Genomic DNA, 15,226 nt, shown 5'->3' with positions numbered 1-15,226 from the left:
CAATAAGCAGCAAACTACACTCTGCGCTGCTAAGAAGGGACTATCTACACTCGAAGTAAGCAGCACAGTCATGCAGTGGTAAAGTTTACCTTGGCGCATTGATACGGAATACGAAGTAGCATGAAATTGTATGCCATATTTATTTGAATGAATATAAGCTGTAGGCTGAATGATGGAGGCGAAAATGCTTAAGGTTCATGCACTTATAGATTTAGGTGCATGTTTGAGTCCTGGGGCGTCGGAATTTCCGGAGCCCACCACTACAGCGCCACTCGTAATCGTATCATGGTTTTGGGACGTCAAAGTTCCCAATTAACCTCATTGAATGATTCAGTCACAAATGTAGCGGCCAGAGATTTGTTACCATGACATACCTAAATGCAAAAAGGCATTTAGGTACGTCATGGTACAATGAGTAGAGTAGGCGCTAAACAATGCTTACCACCTCGCGAACGCTGCAGTTTTCGTACAATACCAGTGCAATGCAATAGATGCACGTGCCTTCGTCGAAGTACGTCAGGCGCACGTACCTCTTCGTAGACGGCGCCAAGGAGGACTCGGACGGCACGCAGTCAAATAGTTTGGAATGGCACTACCACATTTTTCGCCATAGTTTCAAGTATTCAATACTATAATACCCTCTTTAGATAAGGAAAGATAAGATTATACAGATTAAAATTGATTCCGAATGGAACCAAACCGATGGTCTGGTGCGATGATAAAATTATAATAGCACACTAGCCGCAAGCCATCACGAAAGCTTATGCAAATCCTCAGCACAATCAATCTTCGTTCAAGCGGTGAAGCAGTCGAGCCTGTCTTCCAAGTTTGGCAGGGACGCATCTAAACGCGCGCCATCTCCGAAGCCCCGGGGCTATTTGTGCAATCGGGACGCTTTTCAGGACGACTCAACCCGCATTTGTCCAAGTCCGTCGGACGGCTCAGCCGATGAAGAGGGCGCTGCTTTGCGTTACAATGAGACTCCACTTTGAATCGGCGATGAAGCGAAGGCAGCAGCGGACGGGGTCTAAAGGGTCCGGAAGCGCGATTTGGACTCTGACCTCTGTGTTTGGGCTTATGTCGAGAGAGTTTGTGCCGGAGAGATATCCTTTGCGCAAGCGTAATTTCGATATGCACTATGCTCGCTTGCCGAAGCAACCTCTGCTGATGCAGCCACATTTCTACATACACATTCAGGACATCGCAGCTGAAGGTGATGAAGGAACTCCTGAAGATTTTGGAAAAACTAATTTGAACTATCGGCTGTGACAGCGATGCCTCGTACCACGCAAGCGTGATGGACATGTAACTTACTGCATGTTTGGGTGTGCTAGGATCTGTGTTATACTTATCTCTCTTTCCATACTTTTCTCTACCCCTCTTTCTATTCCCATGAGTAGGGTAGTAAACCGGCTTTCCAGAACTGGTTAACCTCCCTGCTTTTCCTTCTCTACCATTTCTTCTCTGTAGAGCTCCCTTGACAAAGTATATGTCGTTTGATAAAGTATAAGACAAAGTATACGACAAAGCAACAGTACCTCCAACCAGTAGTGGGGCGCAACCATACGTCAACGTCCCACCACTCGTTGAGGGCAATTAGCGCTTCTCCTTCATTCAACAAATAGGAATGATAAAGATGAAATAACAATTAAGCATTCCTAAACCATTGCCAATCACGCAACATTCACGTGATATCCCCACCTTTTTTCGGTGCATTTGCTCAAGTTCCCCACTGTGGGAAAATGCGGGCGGCTTTTTTTTTTCAGTCATTTCTTCTCGAAATCATCTCTCAGTTGACATGAACCCCCGCGTCGTAGTGACTTTCGTATGTCATTCTACAGCAATGCTGCATATGACTAGCAGCAGGTGCAAATATGTGGCATGTGTTTAGAAAAAAAAAGTTGTTAAAGATTTAGAGCACTCGGTACTCTACTATGGGGGAGCTGAAAGCCGTCCCTTGGGCCTCACACTTGATTTGTTTAGAATAAATGTTCGAGGATTTAGAGTACGAAGTACAACGCTGTGGCAGAGCAATAAGCTCTCCCTGACAACTAAGCAATAGCTAATGTCGTCGAGTGGCTGTTAAGACAGGGAAGTTTATTGCAAAATGGTAACAACACTTCACGTGAGTACAACTGTCTGGTGTGTGTGGTGTTCAGAAAAATTGTTTAACGATTTATAGTACTTGGCACTTGATTATGGCAGAGCACTAAGCCATCTCGTGGGCCTCACATTCCTTGAGGCCATGTCAGACCTGTCCGACACGGTAGCGCATATTACGCTGTAAGCGTAATGTATGTTTAGAAAAAAGTTTTAACGATTTAGAGTACGAGGTACTCTACTATGGGAGAGCATAAAGCCGTCCCATGTGTGTGTGTGTTTAGAAAAAGTTTTCGACGATTCAGAGTACGATGTGCTCTACTATGGGAGAGCATTAAGCTGTCCTGGTGTGGCCTAAAAAAACAATGGCTTGATTAGATGTGTGTGTACGGGGATTATTGTTCAAAGTGCGCATAAATCATAGTCAGGAAGCAATGCTGCAGCATACGCTACCCCGATGGGTCTCCAAGAGTGTGACAGTTTCTCTGGAGGTTTTATCAGAATATGTAGCCAGGAATGACACACGCCTCCTCGTGAATCTCTGTCTAACTTATTTCAAGTGTTTTCACCATCCTTCAAGGTAACGCCACCACATGGAAAGTTTAAAGCACCCATCTCTGAGATGTGATGAGAGAGAAACGAGAATATGTAGGTGAATACACTTCAGATCCCAGTTCATGATATACACCGAGGCCGCACATTTTAACTTCACCGGTTAACCATCAGTGACTAGTTCTCGAGCTGTGATCTTTCAAAGAAGATAGTTTCTTTTGCTTAGAAAAAAAATTATTGTCACAAACGTCAATAACACTCAACAGAACATTTCCTTCTTAGACATACTCTAACGATGATGGCAAAACAGACGTCATTTACATGAACATGGATATGATATGACGTTGAAAGAACATGTACATTCGATGGTTCACACAAACACAACCACAAAAATATTTTAAAGGTATGAACGCAGAAATTCTGGTTTGTCTGTCTGGCACATGATTTAAGCCGACCGGCCAAAGTTTAAGCACTTCCTGAACATCCGGCCATATAGAACTGGTGGCTGCACTCACATTTGTGAACATTGTAGATCAAAAAGCAAATATTACACATATCTGTGGTTCTAAATTAATGACTGAGCATTAGACGTTGTGTCCCTTTACTAAAATACATAAATACGTTATTTTGAAGACCGTAGTGTTTCTTACGCTGCGCTGAAATGCGACACTATGCCAGGAAAAGCAGAGAGAAAGAATAAAACATTCATTTGCGACCGAGGAAAGTGTGTAGGTGAGTGGGCTCCTCAGTTTGGGATTCCAATGGCAGGGGCTGCTGTCCTCGAGAGACGTGTGGGCATTCCCATACCATATAGTACAGGGTGGCTGTTTTAGTGAACGCAGAACCTGCTATGTGGTGCGTACGTGTCGGCATCTATCTTGAACAGTATGCATGAATTGGGGTAACACAAGGTCTGCAGGCGATGCCACGCTACCTCAGATTCTTTACTGAGCTTTGGCTCCGGAACGTAAGTTTCCGTCTTTCAAGTCTTTGATGTTCTAGAATATCTGTGTATGATAGGAACGGGTCCATACGCATAGCCGAGGGTGGGTGCGATATGCCGGGGTCGGAGGTACAGAAGAGTAATTCTCGGGCCGAGGCATGGACGAGCTCATTGGCTCTAACTTCGCAGTGGCCGGGTATCCATATCAGCTGCTTCCATTCGCCCTCTGAGCGTGAGGACGGGAGTTGTGTAAGAAGTCGTTGCGCAATGGGGCCAATGTAGCCTTTAAAAAATTTTGGTAGGCCACTTTTGAATCTGTTAGAACGAAAGTGGACCTTGGGTTTCGCAGAGCGAGGGCGATTCGTGCTTCTTCTATAGTAGTTGTGTCTGCGTCCTGGACTGATATACAATCAACCTGCTCGTCCCTCGTAGTCATAGTAGTAGTCGTAGTGTGCAACCAGTCTTACATTTTGACCTCCAAGGTGGTGCCGGTAAGAGATTTCTTCTGTGCGTTGTTCAACAATAAAAAATTCACAGCGTGCGCGTTAAGTAAAAGCCGAATTCTCCTGTCTCTCATTCCCCCTTAGCAGCCATTGGCATGCACATTGAGCACTATCTGACTAGAAAGGGTTGCTACGTTATACTCGCTGGGCATAACCTCTTTGGCTTTAGAAAGGTTTAGTGAGTGTTGGGCCGCAGTGCCATGAATACAGTGAACTAGTATATACCATCAACTCGAGGTGGTAAAAGGTGGGAAGTAGACACGAAGCGCAAGCCGTAAGAAAGTGTGCGTGTGCCACCTCTCGTTTAGTCCTTGGAATGTCCGCTGGATGGCGGTGCTTCTATATGGGGAATATATTATAAAGGAGATTTATTAAGCAGAATGGTTGATGCTTGGAAGGCTTGGAAGGCGATGCACCAGCCGCAATTTCCGAGCTCGAGCCGCTGCTGCACGCTCGATGCTGCTGCCTCTGCGCCGGAGTACTTCTTCTTTACAATGGCCCCACGGAGAAAAACAGGAGCCATTCTGGCGACTTAGTCCTGTGCTGGTGGCGTTAAACCGTGGTACTGCTTGAGCCTCTGGACGTGTACAACCTCGCGGTTGCGACGTCGCAAGTCTGATGGTGGCGTAAGAGGCTCAATGAGGTAGTTTACTGGCGAAGTTTGTTCGAGAATACGATATGGCCCATCGTACTTTGGCAGAAGTTTGGAAGAGAGCCCAGGTGTGCGATGCGGCACTGACAGCCATACAAGAGCACCCGGAAGAAAAACGGGAGTTGAGGTCTGGGCATCATGAATTGCTTTTTGCCTGTTTTGGTCATCGCAGGTAAAGCGACGAGCTAACTGGCGTCATTCTTCTGCGTGTCTGGCGGCGTCCCAAATCGGTAGGCACTCGGACGCGTCCAGTCGATAGGGCAGAATGGTGTCAATGGTGTGGGAGGGGTGACGGCCGTAGAGGAGGTAAAAAGGGGAGAAGCCTGTTGTCGCTTGCGTTGCCGTATTATAGACGTATGTAATAAATGGGAGGACTAAGTCCCAGTTAGAGTGGTCAGGCGTCACATACATAGATAGCATGTCACCGAGAGTACGATTAAAGCGCTCGGTAGCCCCATTGGTTTGAGGGTGTAAGTGGTACATGTGCGATGTACAATTGCACACTCAGCGAGAAGTTTTTCAATGACCTCGGACAAGAAGGCGCGGCCGTGGCCACTGAGGAGTTCTTGAGGGCCTCCATGACGCAACACAAAATGACGCAGTAGGAAAGTGGCAACCTCCTGTGCTGTAGCCGTTTGAAGAGCAGCGGTCTCAGCATAGCGCGTTAGGTGGTCGATAGCAACTATTATCCACCTGTTGCCAGTCGGAGTCAATGGAAGTGGCCCATAAATATCTATTCCAACCCGTTCGAAGGGTCGGGAAGGACATGGTAAAGGCTGCAGTTCACCGGCGGAGGCGTGTGGTGGAGATTTTCGGCGCTGACATTCGGCACAAGAGCGGACGAAGTTGCGGACGAAGGTATACATACCACGCCAGTAGTAGCGATGTCGAAACCTTTCGTAGGTCTTGAAGACTCCTGCGTGGCCACATTGTGAGTCAGCGTGGGAAGAGGAACAAATCTGTGACCTCAGGGTTCGTGGAACGACGAGCAGCCACTTTTGTCCCTCTGGTGCGTAGTTGCGTCGATAGAGAAGCGTGTCACGTATCGAGAAGTGTGGAACTTGGCGCCGGAGCGTTCGCGTCTTTGGGAGTTCAGAAGTGCCGGGGAGATGATTGAGGAGAGACGCAGTCCACGGGTCATTGCGTTGTACGATAGCAATGATGTCAAAGTCAAGCGATGACAATGTGGAATCGCAAGCGGAGTCAGCCGCGGCATTCTGGGACAGGGGGGAACGGGAAAGGGCGTCGGCGTCAGCATGCTTCCGTCCTGACCGACAAACCACGCGTATGTCGTAATCTTGAATTTTCAACGCCCAGCGAGCGAGGCGGCCAGATGGGTCTTTTAACGTCGAAAGCCAGCACAGCGCGTGGTGGTCGGTCATGACGTCAAAAGAACGACCATATAGATATGGGCGAAACTTTCCAAGGGCCCACACAATGGCCAGGCACTCCTTTTCTGTGACGCTGTAGTTGCTCAAAGCCTTCATAAGTGTGCGACTAGCGTATGCAACGACGTATTCCTGATGCTCCGGTTTACGCTGTGCGAGCACAGCACCCAGGTCTACACCACAGGCGTCGGTGTGGATTTCAGTTGGAGCTTCAGGATCGAAATGGCGTAGAATGGGTGGCGTCGTGAGAAGCCGTCGCAAGGTGGTGAAAGCCTCGTCGCAGGCAGGGGACCATGATAAGAGGTCTTTACAGTTGCGGAGAAGTTGCGTGAGAGGTGATATAATAGACGCGAAGTTTCGGACGAATCGCCAGAAATACGAACACAAGCCGATGAAACTTCGAAGTTCTTTGATGGTGGCAGGTATAGGAAACGCCGTAACAGCTCGCAATTTCTCGGGATCCAGGAGGATGCCTTTCTTGGAAAACGTGACCCAAAATGTTCGGTTGACGCATGGCAAATCAACATTTTTTGAGGTTTAATAGCAAACCGGCGTTGGTTAAGCAAGTAAGGACGTGCTGAAGGCGACGTAAGTGTGTGTCAAAGTTAGGGGCGAAGACCACGATATCATCGAGGTAACACAAGCATATCTTCCATTTTAGTCCACGCAGGATGTTGTCCATCATTCGTTCGAACGTTGCAGGTGCATTGCAAAGTCCGGCATGACGGTGAATTCATATAAGCCGTCTGGCGTGACAAAAGCTGTTTTGGGGCGATGGGCCTCCGCCATAGGCACCTGCCAGTAGCCTGACCACAAGTCTAACGAGGAAAAGAACTCGGCACCTTGTAAACTGTCCAAAGCATCGTCAATGCGCGGTAGTGGATAGACATAATTCAGCGTGATCTTGTTCAATCACCGGAAATCGACACAGAAACGAATAGAACCGTCTTTCTTTTTGACGAGGATCACCGGAGACGCCCATGGGCCCTGTGAAGGTCGAATGACGTTGTCACAGAACGAGCGCTAAAAATAGGCGCGCTGCCAAATTCTTGCGATAACGCGCGGGAGAGACGCCGCGAGGTCAAAAGAAAAAAAAAGAAAACAAACATCCAAGGCTCCCCGGGCGCGCGCTCTCCCCGCGGAAGCATGGCTTCGCCGACGAACCTCCTCACCCCACAACGGTGGCCGAGCAAGCACTCGATTTTTCTAGATGGAAAGGGGCGTGGTCATTCCGAGTTGAGTCATCCGCCGCGGAGGGCATTCCAACCGTCTCGCCCTCTCCCCAGCCTTCGCTGCGTATCGCGCCGACGAAATGACGAGAACCTTCTGGAATCTCGCGCGGAAGGTATTTAATCGAGCAGCCGAGACGAGAGAGCAGGAGAAGACGGAAGTTAGCGCCAGAGCGCGTAGGGTATCCCGCCGTGTAGTCGGCGAAGGTTTTGTTCGTAGGGACAAAGCAGGAGAAGACGTGAGGTTTCCTGGAAGAGAAACTTCGAAGGAGAAGACGGAAGTTAGCGCCAGAGCGCGTAGGGATTCTGCCGTGTAGTCGGCGAAGGTTTTGTCCGTAGAGGCAAAGCAGGAGAAGGTGATGATTTCCACCTGAGGGGTGACGACTCGAGCTACAGGCAAGAGTGTGCGTTTACCGCTATCGAGCGAAAACGCGTGGCAACCGCTGCGTTTGTGAAGCCGACGTGTTTCCGGCGAAGAAGCTGAAGCTTGGAGAGTGGCCATTTGAAGACGCGAGGTTTCCTGGAAGAGAAACTTCGGCGAGGTTTCCTGGAAGAGAAACTTCGAGGGCAGCGGAACGAGGACAACGCTGGACTTTGAGTGAGTGATTCTCGGAAAAGTACCATCCAGACTTTTGTTCCAAGAACTTTGGACTGAATAGGTTTCCCATCTCTTTAGTCTTTAAGTGTCTTGGTTGTTCAATGCATGCGACTGCATTGTAGTGCGTATTGTTGTTTGTGTCCGTTGTTTCGAGTGTGGCTGATTGTACTGTGTAGTACGTTGTTTGTTTGGTGACATATTGTACTCAACTATTGTGGAGTGTGCATACTTGTGGGTTGTTTTGATCTGCCGTTATTGAGAATATAATTTCGTTTGTTTATCAACTCTCGGCTCTGACTTGTACTTTGGGCCACAGCCGGCGTCCGCTGGCGCGCCAAATAGGACCACTTCTAAATTGTCCACGCTATCGTGGTGCGGTTCGGGGGGCCGATACCTCGGCTCTTGGAATTAGCCCGGCGATCGCCTCCCAAATTAACGGGACCTGTGTGACAGACGCCTATGCGAAGCATGTCATCTACTTGGTCAGCAATGACGCGGCGTTCTATAGCGGACACGCGATATGGTCGTTGTCGCCGCGGTGAGTGGGACCCAGTGTCGATGTGGTGTTCTACTGCTAAGGCATGGCTGAGAGATGTTTGTTCAACGTCGAAAGAATGGCGGAAGCTCTCAAGAATGGTGAGGAGTTGTGAACGCTGCGAAGATGTCAAATCTGCAGCAATGAATGGTTAAAATATGTTTGCCGACGTTGAGTCAGGCGCTGAGACGACAGCCAGTTCACAGACGGAGGTAGAAGGCACCTCATCGGGGACGGATATAATTCTGGAAGAACTGATTGTCTCGACGTGGCCAAGGCACTCGTGACAAAGTAGGGATAAAGACGACGACCCATGATTATAAATTGGCATTGTGGTTGAGCCTTCTAGAAGATCTAGAGCAGCAAAAGGCAAGGGGAGGGCTCTTCGGGCGACGTATATTGGAGATGGTGTGAAAAAGACCGTGCCGTCGGATATGGCGCTGCATGAAACTGGCACGAACGCAAAAGAGCATGGAGGGATGTAGGTGTCATCGCTAACGACAAGTTTAGCGGCAGACTGGGTGTGGACGGACGCTTGGTAATCCAGTGAGCAAAATTCAACCTCAGCCCTAGCACAGTCAATTATGGCGTTATGACGCGACAAAAAGTCCCATCCCAAGAAAATAAAATGGGAGCACGATGAAAGAACCACGAACTCTATCGTATACAGAACGTCCTCAGTTGTCACGCGGTCTGTACAAACGGCGGTCGGTTGAACATGTTTGAGCACTGGCTGTGCGAAGCGATAATCCGGAGAAAGGCGTCGTAACCTTACGAATTGAGAGGCAAAATCCAGCATCTATAATAGAAACAGCTGCACCGGTATCTACAAGAGCGACAGTAGGGACATTTTCGACGAACACATCAATAACACTGGTAGGTGACAAATGAGGACTTGGGGAAACCAAAACTTGCGCAGTTCTTGCCTCAGGAACTGCGTCGTCTAGTTTTCCTCCTCGTTAGGCGCGGGCCGTCGACGCACAGGAGAAAGCGAGCGGCGGCGTGGAGAGGGCGAGCGAAGACGTCCCGACCGAGGGCGGTGGTCGTCCTGGTAGCGGGCTGGCATTGGAGTGGAGGAACCGTATCGCGCGTTGGAGTCAATCGGGAAGAAAGGCTCACGGCGGTTTTCATTGGTGACATGCGTCCGGCGGCGGCAATACCTTGCGACGTGTTCGGGGTATCGACAAGCGTAACATATCGGGCGATTGTCTAGGGTGCGCCACGGGTTGGCGGTGTTAGTGCTGGTCCAGTGAACTGGAGCTGGGGGATAGCTCGCGCGAGGCTGGAACGGAGGCGCAGGCGCCTTGCGAGTTGGCATGGCTGCAGCCGCGGCGTAGGTGAGAGGAGCAGCCACAAGATTAGGCTCGCGAGCAGCTGGTAAGGCCTCGGCGACCTCTGCTCGAATGACGCCACGTAGAGACGATGGTAAAGTGTTGGTAGGTTCTGGTGTGAAAGGCACCAAGGAAAGCTGTCGTGCAACTTCTTCGCGGACAAATGCTTTTATTTCGGCTATTAGTGACGCTTGGTCATGACCACTGATCATACTAGACAGCGATGCCAAATCGTGCGCTTGAGGACGTCTTGTCAGAGCTCGCTGCTTCCGCAATTCATCGTAGCTTTGGCAGAGGCGAATTACGTCGTTAACAGTGGTCGGGCTTTTCGCCAAGAGCATTTGAAAAGCGTCGTCGTCAATCCCTTTGAGGATGTGCTTACATTTTTCAGCTTCCGTCATTGCGGCGTTCACGCGTCTGCACAAATCGACGACGTCTTCTATGTAACTTGTGAAGGTTTCACCCGTTTGTTGTGCGCGTGTGCGTAAACGTTGCTCGGCACGAAGTTTTCGGACGGCAGGCAGGTCGATCGAAGACTGCTACAATTGACGTTTTAAATTGCGGCCACGTTCGGACGTCTGCCTCGTGGTTTCTAAGCCAAAGGCTGGCTACACCCGCGAGGTAGAACGACACGCGTGTCAACTTGTCCGCGTCCGTCCATCTGTTTAAAGCGCTCACCCGTTCGAAAGTCGAGAGCCAATCTTCAACGTCGTTGTCATCTGTTCCACTGAATATTGGAGGCTCCCGCTGAGGAACACTGCCTGGAAAGGTGGCCGGAAGAGATGGAAGCGTCTGCTGAGCGGCGTCCGGCATAGCAGAAGGTAGCAGTCGAGAACGGAGTTCCAGAATGGTAGCGGGAAGGTGTAAGGGACGGTACCCAGCACCTCCACCAATTATAAAAGAGATTTATTGAGCAGAAAGGTTGATGCTTGGAAGGCTTGGGAGGCGATGCACCAGCCGCAATTTCCGAGCTCGAGCCGCTGCTGCACGCTCGATGCTGCTGCCTCTGTGCCGGAGTACTTCCTCTTCTTTACAATATGATGAAAAGATGCGAGATGGTGGTACTTGTAGTGTTGAATAGATGGACGAACGGACACACAAGCAGATGCATGGACGGACTCACGGATGGCTGCACCGACGGATGGACGCGTGGACGGACGCAGTGGCGGATGCATGGACGAACGCAGGGACCGACGCACACATGGACGTGCGGCCGCACGAACAGACCCACGCACGGACGGGCGGATAGACGCACGGACGGTCACACAGACGGATGCATGGACGGACGTAAGCAAGAACGAATGGACAGACGGATGCTTCGCCCCACGCTCCATCATTCACTCCGTGGATATTCTGCCATTTTTTCGGTCAGTTCTCCCCCCCCCCCCGAAAAAAAATTCAAGTGATAAGGGCGCTCGCATTGTGTCATCGTCTTAATATGTTCTTTTACAGCATGATATGCTCGACAAGGACATTATTTTATTGAGTGTATCATAAAAAGTTGAAGTTATTTTCCTTTAAGAAAGAGGCGGGATCGTATTTCTAAATGCGAAGAGTGTACACAATACTGACGCAGGAGGTGTCCACTGGCCCTCTGTAGTGCTTCACGAGAAACAGCCCCTGTTCTGAGATTTTGAAGATTGACGACCCTCGCATGTACATTTGTCCATAATTTTATGATCTACCACTTAAAAGCAGACGCTTTTGAAGTTTCTAGTGCTACATAATTCATGCTGTTTTATTTTTGTTAATATGCTATATATAAGCCTACTAGTATTTCTTCGGTACACTCATGTTTTAAATGTGGAGCGTTTCTTAGTCGCACGATGTCGTGCTTCGGCGTCGGCGTCACCCACACCTCCACTGCGAATGCTCGGCTCGTCTCACGCCTCGTCTCGTCTCCCTCGAGCAGTCGGGGCGTCTTCCTCTCCGTCCAATACAACGACGGCACAAATCAATAAAGACACACTTGAACTTTACATTAATTGCCTTCGTTTCTCGTTCATTTAATAAATAAGAATAAAGACGAAATAACAAGCATTCCCAAACTATACCTAATTACGCAACATTGACGCGATGCCACCCCCCCCCCCGCCTTGCTGCGACGCATTTACTCGAGTTCCCCCCCGTGGAAAGATGCAGACGCCATGTTTTTCTCTGAAACAAACATTCACTCAATTAATCTGTTGTTATTTCGCGTATACGCATTCGTCTGTTTCGTAGCGCAAAATTTTCAGCGTTAATCAATATAAAGTCGTTCAGTTGACGATTCTTAGGAACGGCATAGATTTACCTTTCTCAGCTTATTTGTAAGTGGGACTGCACGAACAAAATAAACTTGCACGGACAGTTTTATCAGATGTAAACAGCCGTCCGTCGTGTTTTTGAATAGGCAGGGAAATATTTTTTGTTGCACCTGCATGCCTGTTGAATGCGATATTGTACAGTCGCGCTCACTTGAACCACGACAGTGCCTGACATCACGAGCTCAAATTTTGGGCAACTAGCCCGCCTATCAACCCTCCTACCAGTAAAAATGTTTTCCGGCAGGATGCACGCGCTCTTATTCCACCGCGTGTCTACTTTCTCTCTCTCTCCCCCCCCCCTCATCTTACTATAGGGCAGAAGTTGTGCTTAGGAGGCTTCGGGCAAGAGGTGGCCCTAACACCGTCCTTTATATAATCACGAAACTGGTCGCATTTACCAGTTGGGGATACGTGTCCGTATTGTACCACTCCAGTGATTCAAGCAGATGCATACCACCTTATATGAACTTGTCAAGAGTTACAGCCGGAACGCTCCCGTCACCTTCTACAAGCCGGCCTTCGCTACAGCGGCAGAACCAGTTCCGACCACCGGATACATGACAATGCATTCTACAAAACACTATACTTCGTTTCCTACACGACACTGGCCTAACGGCAGACATTTAATACACATGCACGCAAAAATATTATGCCTTAAAGGCAAGTCTCTCAGAATATTAATAATAATAAAAAAACACTGCACTGGGAAGTCACACGCTTTGTAGTGTGGTGCTGCAATTTTACCAGAATGCTGCAGTGGGTATTTGCTGCATATAACCAAGAGTTGTTCTTGATAACTAGCTCTGTTTAGTCAGATATCTTTTTTTCCCTCTCAGCTTATTCCCGTTAAGTTATGGCAGGAAGAAGCCGTTGCTGCCACCGAGAGATGGTGCCAAACGCAATGTCCGCAAGTCTTGGGAATGGAAGAAATCGTGTAAAACAACAACAACAACAACAACAACAACAACAACAACAACAACAACAACAACAACAACAACAACAACAACAACAACAACAACAACATAGGGAATGGAAGAAATCGTGTAAAACAACAACAACAACAACAACAACAACAACATAGGGAATGGAAGAAATCGTGTAAAACAACAACAACAACAACAACAACAACAACAAAGCGCGGTGCAGCGATGAGACCCAGCGTGATTGATACGATCTGCCCAACATAGATGCCTTCGATTTGAATTGCCATGCGAGAGGTACACGTATACCGACCTCTGTGAGCTCTACGGAGGCCGGATCACCGATGACGCTGCCGTCGGGCTGCTTGTGTCCGGCAAACTGGATGAGCTGCGAGTTCCACACCTTGTAGTCGTGCTGGCCGTCCGTGCGCGGCGGAAATATGGTGATTGCCGACCTGCGCAATGCACGCAACACCGATGGACACGTGAAGGACGCATTTTGCGGGCTCACTCCGGAGCCAATGCTTTGGGAAGCATTCATAAACGTTCCTTTGGGCTAGTTAGTCGCAGTATTAGTGAGCGTTAAGAAACAACAGGCCATAAGATGGCTCAGATTATTATTATTATTATTATTATCATTATTACTATTATTATTATTATTATTAATACTAATACTAATACTACCACCCGTCACCCACTACACGTCTGCAAGGCAACACGTGCACCTCCATATCTGCCCAGTTTTGTTGATGCTGTTGCTGCTGATAAATTACACCCAAGTACTTTGTCATGAGTAGGCCTTTAAGCTAACCACTCGTCGCGCTACTCATGTTTTGAGACATCGTGAAATCCTACGCTACAGCACGGGCGTGGCTATGTCGTGGAACACCTCCTTGCCGCGATGTAAGCCGGGGTTTGATTCCCACCGAAGCTGAAGATATATTTTTGTAGCGTTAGCTACACTGGCCTCGCTGAGTCGATTTCGCGTGGCACTGGTCTGCGCATGCGCAATGATATTCCGCCGCCGGTGTGCGCGCGATTCGATGCGCTGCGCAGACGATCAGTGGTGTCACGCACCAGAGCCGGCACCTCCATCGTACACGGCCGCGGCCGCGCGCGACTCGCCGCCGCCGATGTGCGCTTTCCAGAGGAGTGTCGTCATAGCCTTGGTAGACATATGGACGCCGACGCGCGCGCCATCCCTGTGCAGTCGCCACCTGACACTGCGCTGGAGCCGCTTGATAGCGCCTCTGACTGGTGTTTGTCACTGTGGTATAGCCATGGAGAAGAAGAATGCAAATGCTGCTCAACGGTGCAGTAGAGTGGAGAAGCTTAACTCATCGAATTCCGAAGTAGTTGCCCGGCAAAATAAATATACATGTGCCACATAATACGTATACCATGTGTGTGTGTCATTGGAACAGCTGTAAGCATGATATCTGGAAAGCTAAGAAAAATCAACTGAACCTTTGCTAACGCTACGTATATCGTGGCATAGCTGAGCTAAGCCACTGCCGTTTTTTTTATTAATCTGGATCTATTTCGATTCGTCGCTCACGGGCAACGTTGATTTTTCGCTAACAACTAAAGACACCGTAATTTGTGCGAAAATGAACTCTTTAGTACTATTTCATCAATAATAATAATAATAATAATAATAATAATAATAATAATAATAATAATAATAATAATAATAATAATAATAATAATAATAATAATAATAATAATAATAATAATAAAAATAATAATAATAATAATAATAATAATAATAATAATAATAATAATAATAATAATAATAATAATATAATAATAATAATAATCGTTGGGGTGCTACGTACCTAAATCATGATATAATTATGAGCGACGACGAGGAGGAGGGTATACTGCAATTACGACCACCTGGTATTCTTTAACGTGTATCTAACTCGTAGTAGACTTGGGCCTCCAGCATTCAACCTCCAAACAGTTGCAAACGCCGTGGCCGAGATTTCATTTTACGACCTTCGGGTCAGCAGTGGAGAACCACAACCAATAGAACAGAGCGACGGGTGAAATTTGAGCAGATTCTGCCGCAAAATTTACACTGAACCAAAATGTTTTTTTTAATCTCCATAGTGCAGAGCTCCTTCACGCCTTCCGTCTTTTATACATGCTCTATCGACCACGATG

At 48.3% G+C, this 15,226-nt stretch overlaps 1 protein-coding gene across 2 annotated transcripts in view; it reads right to left on the bottom strand.

Moving 5' to 3' along the window:
* The window catches only part of Nos (Nitric oxide synthase), a 421,671-nt gene that overhangs the window by 71,985 nt on the left and 334,460 nt on the right, over positions 1–15,226 (bottom strand). For both annotated transcript variants that reach the window (XM_075889681.1, XM_075889682.1), the window contains exon 6: positions 13,371–13,512. In XM_075889681.1, coding sequence (XP_075745796.1) covers positions 13,371–13,512 — 142 coding nt within the window. The remainder of the gene's footprint in view (positions 1–13,370; positions 13,513–15,226) is intronic.

The sequence above is a fragment of the Rhipicephalus microplus genome, chromosome 3, assembly GCF_043290135.1.
Source record: "Rhipicephalus microplus isolate Deutch F79 chromosome 3, USDA_Rmic, whole genome shotgun sequence".
Classification (NCBI taxonomy): Eukaryota; Metazoa; Arthropoda; class Arachnida; order Ixodida; family Ixodidae; genus Rhipicephalus; species Rhipicephalus microplus.
The sequence above is the reverse complement of the archived record's forward strand: the minus strand, read 5'-3'. Positions and strand labels throughout refer to the sequence as shown.